We start from the raw sequence: 11,228 nt of genomic DNA on the forward strand, positions 1-11,228 counted from the left end.
TGTCTATATTTAGAACGACTAGGAATCAGAAAAGTCATAATTGTTGGAAAACTTGGAGTGGAAAATCCTTATAGTCAAGGGTGGAAGTAGTTTCAAAAATGGGTTATTCATAGCCTTAAATGTCACAGAGACCACAAGGAAGATGAGGTTGAGCACAAAAGATGAAAAGAAGTAGAATATAAGGTTCCTAGCACAGTTCCAGGCACATGTAAAGAACTCCACTAATAGCAAGTATTAGTACAAGGAAATGACCATTAAATATGGTAGTTAGAAAGTGTTTACCAGACCCACCAAATGTCTTACACAGAGTTGGAGCTTAATAGATGTGTTGAACGGAATGATGAATGATGGAATACAATAGAGGAGGAGTTTAGGAGTTTGATAACGTGGAGGTGTTCTACTCGTAGACAAGTTGATCAGAACTTGTTAGTTATCGTCCTTTCGGAATATATCTTCTGCACTCTGAGGTTAACCGTGCGTACTGGTTAGTATGATTGTGGAGTCGGCCTAGCCATCAGGGAGCATAGTCAAGACAGGGGTTGATGGGGACTTCCCACTAAGATTTCCTGGCTTCTCACAGGTAGTACAAAGAACTGGCATCAAGTGTGATGAATAACTTCAGTGTTGTCAGGGAATTTGTACTGCTGGGATTTTCACATCTCCATGAGTTCCAGATCCTACTGTTTGCATTCATCCTATTGATATATGTGCTGACAGTGCTGGGAAACCTGGCCATTATTACCTTCACATGCCTTGATTCCCGTCTCCACTCACCCATGTACTTCTTCCTCTGCAACTTCTCCCTCATGGAGATGCTGGTCACCTCCACTGTGGTTCCTAGAATGCTGGCAGACATGTTATCCCCTCAGAAGACCATTTCCCTAGCTGGGTGCCTGACCCAGTCTTTCTTTTACTTCTCCTTGGGTTCCACCAACTTTCTGATTCTCACAGTCATGGCCTTTGATCGCTACATGGCCATCTGCCGCCCTCTGCACTACCCAACCATCATGAATGGTCCAGTGTGTGTGAAGCTGGTGACAGTCTGCTGGGTGGTTGGCTTCCTCTCCATCATCTCCCCGACCCTGCAGAAAACACGGCTCTGGTTCTGTGGCCCTAATGTCATTGACCACTACTTTTGTGGCTCTGCCTCACTTCTCAAACTTTCCTGCTCTGACATGCACCACATTGAGCGCATGGACTTCTTTCTGTCCTTGCTCTTTGTGCTGGCCACCATGCTGCTGATCATAGTGTCCTATGTCCTCATTGTGGCTGCAGTGCTGCGCATCCCCTCTTTCTCTGGGCGCCAGAAGGCCTTCTCCACCTGTGCCTCCCACCTCACTGTGGTGGTTCTGGGATATGGCAGTGCCATCTTCATCTATGTGAGGCCAGGCAACGGCCACTCCACACACCTCAACAAGGTGGTGGCTCTGATGACTGCAGTAGTGACCCCTTTCCTGAATCCCCTCATCTTCACCTTCCGGAATGAGAAGGTCAGGGAGGTCATTGGAGATATGACCAAAAGGCTCCTCCTCAGAGACCCAGCAGCCTGTGGATGAGAAGGCCAGAGAACACCTGTCAAGTCACAGGATCAAGGACTCCCCACTGCAGGTGGGCACCTGGGAACCCATGCTGGAGCTCCTCAGTCTCCTTCTTAGTCTCTCCTGCTCCCTTTATCCCTACTCACTCACTACAGAGAACTAATGAGCTCACATCATCTGAATGATTCCAAGGCAAGTATCTGTGAGCCTGAGATAAACAAAGAAGAGATAATTTTGAGGGAGCTATGGAGTGAAAACAGTATGATAATATCAACTACAAGAGAGTATCCAAATAAAACTCTCAGTCCTGGGTCTAGTACATAGTAAAAACTCTGTAGATGTGGCTATTATAAAAATGTGCTATTAAAATCTCTCCTTCCCAGTCTGGCTGTATGGTTTTGTTTATATTCCTTTCCATTTCTTTGTCTGCAAATTCTTTGGGGGTATATTTCTTTCTCATGAACTGGCTTCAGAGTGTAGGATAGGATTCTGGAAGTGGGAGGTTCTCTGAGAAGAGCAGAGAGGCCTCACATCCTCCAAAGAGAAAAAACTCCATGCCTCCTGTTAGGACCCCTTCTCTGGGATTATTCCTGAAGTAGAAGCACTACTTATACCTAGTTGGCCCACTTCTGTCCAGCTTCTCAAAATCTCTTTCTTTTAAACATAAATGACTCTCTGGGGTACCACTTTCTCAGCACCTTGCCCAGAGAGGTCGTGAGGGCCTCAGGCCTAGACTTTATCCTTCTCATACACTCAAGAGAGAAGGAGAAGTTGGACCATTGCTCCCAGACTGGCTGCCTTGCCCTTCACATGCATTAGCAAATGTCTTCTCCCACAGAACCTTAGATCCATGTCCCAGAGTGAGGACCCTCTGAGGTTGGCTTTCCTGGAAGCAGCCTGTACAGGGGGTCACCAGGGCCCTGGTGGGAAAGCAAAGATAGTGCAAGCCAGCAGAGAGGGAAGAAATGGGGTGGTATGGGGTTATGGGTAGCAGGGGGGGTAGGGCAAGAGGGAGAAGGCTTTCCCTGGCAGTCTGATAATGATTTAGGAAGTTGGGGGAGATGTGGGAGTAGAAGATGCTCTAGTGTCTGATTTCTCATACAAGGGTGAATCTGGACTTGGGCTGGGATTTGCAGAACAGGACAGAGTAGATGCAAACTTCTTCCTACTTCTGAAGCTAGCTCTGCCTGATGATAGAGCATAATGCAGGCTGAGGGCAAAGTACAAGCTAGAGTGTGTGCGTGCGCGCGCATGTGTGCCCCCCCCCCCACACACACATCCCACCTGGCTGGATATTCCTCAGGTGCTCCTGGCTGCTTAAGAGGAAAGGAAAGAAAATATATGGTTAACTGATAGAGATCACAGTCATACAGGACATGGTTACATGTCTCCATCAGTTTACAAATATCTTAGTAAATGATAAGAAAAAGGCAGTATTATCAATAGCCTAATCTGCAGAAACCTGTAGTCTCAGTTTCCTGGAGCCCCAACATCACCCCTCCATAGTGATATAGGGAAAAAAGGCAAGAAGGAAAAATTAAATTTCCTTATAACCTGCAGCTCATTGACAAATGTTTGAGACAGACAGAGTAAAACATTCTTCCAGGAACTCCCTACTGTCTTGATGTTAATGCTTTGCTAGAGGGAAAAACAACCTTAGCCTGACAATAGCTAGGCCTCCGGTATCTGGTGAATCTTCTTTAGCATATGCAAATCTCTTTGGAAACTTCCTATTTGCCTTTACCACTCCAAGTCCATAGTATATAACCAGTCACTCTTCACAACCTCAGTGCAGTTCTTTCTGTCCACTGGTCCTGTCCCTGTGCTTTAATAAAATCACCTTTTTGCACCAAAGACATCTCAAGAATTCTCTTTTGGCCACCAGCTCTGAACCCCACCATCATCCCAAAACCTCATTATGCCCACAGGATATGTATAGGAGAGGCCCTGGTCCTAGTGTGTAGCATGGATAGGCCCACACGGGGGCTGCCCTGTAGACCCACAGCTGTGAAGAAAGGGGTGCAGAGGGGAACACATCTGGGGGCCCCACCTAGAGGCATGAGTCTCTGGTTATTACTGGGGAGCTTGACCTCCAATTACTCATTTTTTTAAACCTACCATAGGACACATTACCATTTGTGGGTCTCCAAAAGGGGACAGATACTTTTGATTCTGCGGTAAAGGCCAGCAGGGAAAACAGTTTTTCATCCTGAGAACTTTCTCTCCTCCACCTCTCAAGGGACTAATTACTTGCTCTCCTTGCAAACTTCGGAAAAACTTGAGAACTAAATGGGAAGCAATTATCTCCTTCTGATATGCAAACACTTTCCTTCAGCTTTTCCTCCTAAAGTAATCAGCACACAAATCAGCTCAGATTTGCCTCCTGAGAGATTCCTTCCTGCTGCTACTCTCATTTCTGCACATTCCCTTAAAAAATTAAAAATAATCAACAGTCTACAGCCATCTATTGCCTCCTTTTCATGGTGTGATCTTAGCGGTGAGATATCTGACTGGTCAGATTGGTAGGGAGTAGCTTGCCTTGGGGCTCCACAGTACTTACCCCCTCATACAGCATCACGCAATCATGAGGGAGTTTGGGGCAAGCTGAGGGCAAATTACAGGCTGGGACACCATCCTCCACCCCACCCCACCCCAGGTGGAATATGTGTGATATTCCTCAGACACTCCTGGTTACCTAAGAACAAAGGAACAAAGGAAAGTGTTTTAAGTGCTTGCCATAGTTAATGTGGAGAACTAAGACAAATGAAAAATTAAATTCCCTCACTCCTGATAGCCCATTGACTAGTCCTTGAAACCAGCAGAGTGACCTCCCTCTAGGAGCTCAGCTGCCTCAAGGATGACACTTTGCTGGGGGCACAAGAGAACCTTAGCTTAACATTATCCCAACCTCAAGGATCCTGTAAATCTGCTTCATTTATCTCAACTGCCCCAAGATATATGCAGGCAATGATACTCCAAGCTTATGGTCCCCCCGCTATACATCTGAAGGGTCTCATGACTGAAGTTTTATTAAATGGTAATAAATGGCATTTCCCTGGTAACAACTAGCCCCTCAAGGTCCTGGAAACCTTGCTCGCAAAATTCCTTAGAGACATACTGTATCCCTGACCCTCTCCGAACCTGAGGGTATAAAATGAGTTACCCGTCACGACCCCAGTGCAGTTCTTCCTGCCCATGGGTCCTGTCCTCATGCTTTAATAAAATCACCTTTTTGCACCAAAGACGTCTCCAAGAATTCTTCCTTGGTCTTTGGTTCTGGACCCCATGAACCCCCCATCACTCCAAACTTCATCAATGACATTCCCAACAAACTTACCTGTGGTCTCCAACTCCTCCAAGCGTGATGCTTAGAACAGCACTGGCATCTCCCTTAATACAGAATGCTGAACCTCAGCTCCCGCCCCAGACCTGCTGAAACAGTATCTGCATTTTTTTGAAAGTTTATTTATTTATTTTGAAAGAGAGAGAGAGAGAGAGAATGAATGGGGAAGGGGAAGGGGTAGAGAGAGGAAGAGGGAATCCCAAGCAGGTTCTCCACTGTCAGCACAGAGCCCAACATGGGACTCAAACTCATTAACCATGAGATCATGACCTGAGCCAAAACCAAGAGTCAGATGCTCAACTGACTAAGCCACCCAGGTGCCCCTGGAATCTGCATTTTAACAGGCCCCCTGGGTGATTCACATGCACCCTAATATTTGAGGAGCACTGATCTAGACAATCTGCTGGTAGATGTTTCAATCAGGAAATTGTATGTGAAAGTCCTAGTCTCGGTCGGTGTCAGTACTGTGAAGGGCACTGGAAGGGGGGAAAGGAGGGTGTGTTTGCAATTCCTGGAGCCATCGTTCCCTGAGGACTTTTATCCCGGGGCCTATTTCTGGAGATGGTAACCAGGATTTAAGCCCTGAGATTTTTATCCTGGTCTGACTTTAAACTATTTCTTCCCCTTTTCCTCTTCCTCTTCATCCTCCTCCTCTACCTTGTCCTCCTCTTTCTCCTTCTTCTTTGAGAGGAGAGAGAGAGAGAGGGCTTGTGTGAGGGAGGGAGGGGCAGAAGGAGAGGGAGAGAGAGAACCCAGGCAGGCCCCATGCTGTCAATGCGGAGCCTGAGGCCTGGCTCAATCTCACGAACTGTGAGATCATGACCTGAGCTGAAATCCAGAGAACCACCAAAGTGCCTCATGACTTTAAATTTCTTAGGAGACTTAGGCCAATGATCCAGCCTCTGATTTGCTGTTAGAATTCTGTGTGGCCTTGACCTAGGGATGTTTTGGTCCCATACATTTGTCTTAATGCAGCAGGGACTCTCAGTGGGCACAATATGAAATGAGGCTCCTGGATAGACATAATCCAGGAAATAGTGATAACAGACTTTTCCATCTTGCTGGAAGGAATCTTCTAAAGCAAAGTAGGTACATGCAAGTCTCCCCAGGTTTAGAGTCATGAAGTGACTAAATCATTGCCTCTTGGAATTGCAAGGAAGTGCACGGGCTGTCCAGGCACACCTCCTCTGACTGCAGGTATCCCTGCTGCGGGACACTTCTCAGGTCAGCATGGAGGCCCTGCTGGAGCCAAGTCTAGGCATGGTGCACTCCCAGCTGTGACACAGCCTCTATACTTGCTGCAGTGGTCTCAGTTTTACGATGAAACCTTATGTCCAGCCACAGCACGACTCTTCACATTCACCCACCGTCCAAATTCTGGAGCTCTGAATTAATAGGCAGCCTAGCAAATAAGTGAAGACAGCTACATATTCCCCTAGCAAATATTAGAGTGAGGTGTTGTCATCGAACTATTTCTAGACCTTTCACCCACTGTCCACATCTTTTTTTCTGGTCCCTGTTGTTATGTGGGTCTTGGAACTTGTTGTGACACTAAGATAGACAACTAACTGGAAAGAGTGCTGTGGGATAAGTTCTTCTCATGCTTTGTTTACTTCTATTACTGTCCACAAGGATGGGATGATGTGTTTTAGGTTACAGTGTTTATTCATATTCCAAATTCATCTGCAAACCTCATTCTTAGAGACAGCTAGCATTTATTGAACATCTACTGTGTCCTGGGCACAGAAGATACAAAGACACATAAAGCATGGTACCTAACTTAAGGAGCTCAGAATTTTGTGTGGGAAAACAAAACTGTGTGTTAGTTATGAAGATACGCAAAGCACCCCGGAAACATGGGGAGGGGGTGCCTCATTTTCTTTGGTTAAATAGAAAGTATTCTCAAACATGGTATCATTTGAGTTGAGCTTTTAAGTATGAAGAGCCACTTCACAGGCTAGAAGGGGAAATGTGAATCCAGAGAGAAGCAACCGATATGTAAAATAATATAGGTATAAAAACAGCATGTTATATGGGCAATGAGAGCACAGGGAGATGGAATTAAGGAATGACTCTGGAGAGTGGTCCTGGGTATTTTCACAAAAACAGATCCAGGTCTCTCAGAGAATTTGTGAGTGTCCTCTGAAGGATGCTGTACTCACTGAACTCACAAGACACAACTGTTTTTTACAACGAACTTGGAAGTGGGTACAGAGGGCATTGATGTGGAAACCTTTGCACGCTTGGGCAATTATACTGTATTCACAAAAGGTTCTGTTTACCTGTAGTGCTGGAATTTTGTTGTTTGCAGTTTTGAACATGACTTAAGTAAGTTCAGAAAGAGCTTAGGAAGAGTTCTGTGAAAGAACAGTTCCAGGAGGTTTGCTTCCATAGAACTTAGCACGTATTTGACTCAAGGGGAAGAGAATGACAAAGCTTCCAGGTTGAATGTGGAACAGGATCCAAGGGAAAACCCAGAGGCAGAATGCCACAGTGATGCTCTGGAGTCCTCTTGAGAACTGATTATTAAGTTTTCAGGAAAGAACATAATATTATTAAAAATTAAATAGTAGAAACTTACAACCAAACAGATTATGTTAAAAACAAAAGTAACAAGAATTCAAAACTCCTAATTATTTCACTACATTTTACTTTTATCTATGCTATGAAGTTGTTGGCGTCATGTTAGTAGTTTGAAACTGGACTGGATGGGGGTGAAATTGACACCAGGGAAACTGGCAAATACTGGAGGTCAGTAAATGCTACAATTAGAAAGAGGGTGGTTAAACATTTACCAGCAGACCAGTGGACCACTACTACCTTTCTTCAGTATCTGTGAGACATTGTTGGAAGGCCCATATTTACATTCGGAAACTGAAAGCATACAGAATTGGTGAACTAGACTGATGTCAACATGGTCCTCTATGGACAACAGATTTTCCAACTGGGCCTTAGAGGGTTTTACACCTTACTAAACTTCCAAAATCCCATGTAGGCAGGGACTTCATGCTACCTGCTAGCCACTGCAGGATGCAAGCCTGACTTGTGTTTGAAAAATGACTCAGTTCCTTTATCTTCCCTCATCAAAACTCCTATACCCTTTCTTGCTCCCTTGTCCTGCCAACTAGAAGAAATATTTTGCTTTTTGACCTCCCATTGGGATTTACATGTGTGACAATTGCTTTTTTTTTTTTTAAGTTTATTTATTTTGAAAAGAGAGGCAGAGAGAGACCTAGAGAGGGAGAGAGAGAATCCCAAGCAGGCTCTGCACTGACAGTGCTGACTCGAGACTCGATCCCACCAACTGTGAGATCATAACCTGAGCTGAAATCAAGAGTTGGCCGCTCGACCAACTGAGCCACCCAAGTGTCCCGACAATTGCTTCTTATGTTAGCCATTCAGAGCCCTCTATTTCTACTGGTTGCTTCCTGGAACATGGTGTCTCTGTGGCTGAGATGCCAGACCAGTGGACGTACCTTGGGGTAGGGAAGGCATTGTCGAGTCCTGAAATCTTGCCATGAATCTACCTACAATTCTGGGTGTTACAATCTCATCCTACGACCCTGCAATTATGTTCCACTGAAAGCTACTTCTGTGGAGTGTGAAGGCTGTTGCCTTCTGTCGAATGCCCTTATATCAAATGATCTTGTGAGACTAACAATGAACTCAATTGTTCCCGTCTCCTGAAAAACATGATATTACAGGTATCCCCTGCTTTTTGAAAGTTCGTGTTGCACCACTTCACTTTTACAAAAGACCTACATCAGTACCTGTTTTCACTAACCTAAAGAAATTGAGAGGCACCTGGGTGGCTTAGTTGGTTAAGCATCTGACTCTTGATTTAGGCTCTGCGCCGAAAGGTCATGATCTTACAGTTAGTGAGTTCAAGCCCTGCCTCGGGGTTTGAGGATTCATGCTGGCTGTAGAGCCTGCATGGGATTTCCTCTCTCTCTCTCTCTGACTCTCCCCTGCTTGTGCTCTCTAAATAAATAAATAAACATTTAAAAAAAGAAATTGGAAGAGGATTTTCGCTTTTATACGAAAAGGAGAAAAGCAGAAATAGCGTTAGGCATTTGTTCTGCAGCAAGCTGTTGCAGAGGTAGCCCACACCGCAAGCAGTGAGCATGGCGCCACCAAACTTCTTCCCCAGGAACCACGCTCAGCATGTCAGCATCAAGCAGTCAGAGCTGTGAACTGAGTGAGCATCTGCGCTTTATCTCGATTTGCTTTGTGCATCTGTCAGCAAGATGTTCCTAAGACATCAGAAAAGCCAAAGAGATTGTTTTTTGTTTCTGGGAATGCTCAAAAAAATGTTCATACAAATTAATGGTAATTTCTTCTTTGCTTTATGCCATTTCAACTTAGGAAAGGTTTCATAAGAATGTCCTATTTTTGGATGGTGGGTGGAACAGGGGGAACCTGTGTAGTAAAGGAAGTGTGAATCTACCTGGCAATTAATATAATGTATGGGCCAAATAAAAATATTTCTTGCATGTACAAGTGTTATTTGGTATCTTTCAAATGTTTGTGGGTATATTACAATAAATGAAATATAAATCTTTAAAAGTGACTCTGAATTTATAATTGCCATCTGACAGTATGTTTCTCTAAAGTGATGGGCATGAAACATACAACTATTGTTATGAAGGAGTTGCAAGAATTACTGCAATTGCGACCTTATACTCTTGATGGGAACCAGATGGGTATACACTGAATAAGAGGCTGGAAGAGTCTATATGGAGTGGCTTCAGATCCTGGAGATTCCGACATTTAATTAATCCAACTTTGAAGAAATTTTGAGGGTAGAGAGGTGGAAAAGAAGTTTGAAGAACCAGATTCTACTGTCAGCTCTCCCATCACTTTGACCAGTTCTTTTTTTTCTCAACTATATTTTTCCTATTCATGAGTGCGTCAGAAGTGCTGCCCAGCTGCAGCCCAAGAATTGGCATTTCCTTTCTGGGCTCTTTTTATGGCACTCATCTTAAGTAGGAGAACCCCTTTTCAAAATGCATTAGAATTCATAGCTTTTTCTGTCTCTCACAGGTGGAGAAATCTTTGAGGTTAGAATCCACATTTCTTTGATCTTTAATGACCAGTGCTAAGCAGAGTGCATTGCTCATGGTGAGTGATCAGTGATTCTTTACTTAATTGAATTTTACTATGAGGACAAAACCAAATGGACAACATGTATAAAGTGGTTTGTAAAGTGTGAATATAAATGTGTATACACACACACACACACATATATAAAGCTAAGTTATTGTCAGTAAAGTTCATCTTACTTTCTTCAACCTCCTTCCATTTATTCTACAAATATTTACTCTTTGAGATGGTGAGCAGAGGATAATTAGAGAAAACAAATCAGTTGCAGCAACAGCAAACTTCAGAGTCGTTGCTCTGATGTGTCATTGAGGAGATGCAAGACTTTCAACTAGAAGCTGAAACTGGGAACCTAAAGACACCCTCTGATTTGAGTGAGGAGCATCTCAGCGGGCAAGAAATGAATGTTTCAGAAAGTCAGAGGAAGGGACATTTCTGTTAGAAGGGGTTAGCCTGAGGTGACATTGAAAGTATATAATGAGAACCAAAGTACCATCAAGTGAGGCACATTTCCAAAGCTAGACACTCTGTGTCCACCAAAAGAGTGCACAATTCCCTGCCTTGTTTATTTCCACATAGTAGACTTGTAAAAATCTGGACACTTGTGGTAAATTAGTAGTTTTTCATGTCTTAAAATAAGTGTGGCTAGAAGTACTCTCGATGAGTGAAGTCATTGTCGTTTATTGAGAAATGTAGTTTGGTGAATTAAAGTGTATTTGTAGAAACAATTTGGCAGAATATTTTAAGTTGGGGCTGTTTTATAAAATCCAGGATAGTTGAAAGCTAAAAGAAAACCATGAGACAGGTCAAAGTAATTGGAGGTTTTTTAAAATTTCAGATTATAGTTGGGAGGGAAACAGAGTGGAGCTGATATTTCATCCCAAATCTTTCAAGAATTTTGTGTGTGCGTGCACACACACACACGAGATGTATAATATCTCTTAATCAGAGAATACTTCTTGGCTGCTGTCCTTGAATGGAAAGCCCATGTACTTCCTTGTATTGAAAGTCTTACCTCTGGCTCCCCAGGCTCTTTCAGAGTTCTTGTAGCTGCTAGTGGGCATGGGAAGCACGTCCATGGTAGCCTGTGAGAGCCATACAGGGTAGCACTGAGGACTCACTGTAGTTACCATGCAGAAGCACAGAAGAAAAATCCTAAAGAAATTCAGGTAGTGGTCTTCCCACCCAGTCCAGTACTCTGCCTCTTCACAGACCTACTTGACTGAAGCTAGCCAGGTTCCTCAGGC

At 44.0% G+C, this 11,228-nt stretch overlaps 1 protein-coding gene across 1 annotated transcript; it reads left to right on the top strand.

Annotated features, from left to right (window-relative positions):
* The first annotated feature begins 608 nt into the window (after positions 1-608).
* Positions 609-1,556, top strand: LOC120238961 (olfactory receptor 6V1-like). The gene has a single exon (XM_039243036.1). It carries the CDS (start codon positions 609-611, stop codon positions 1,554-1,556), a length of 948 nt encoding a protein of 315 aa, XP_039098967.1.
* Positions 1,557-11,228: the final 9,672 nt, after the last annotated feature.

Source organism: Hyaena hyaena, unplaced genomic scaffold, assembly GCF_003009895.1.
Source record: "Hyaena hyaena isolate Hyena2069 unplaced genomic scaffold, ASM300989v1 scaffold_220, whole genome shotgun sequence".
Taxonomy (NCBI): Eukaryota; Metazoa; Chordata; class Mammalia; order Carnivora; family Hyaenidae; genus Hyaena; species Hyaena hyaena.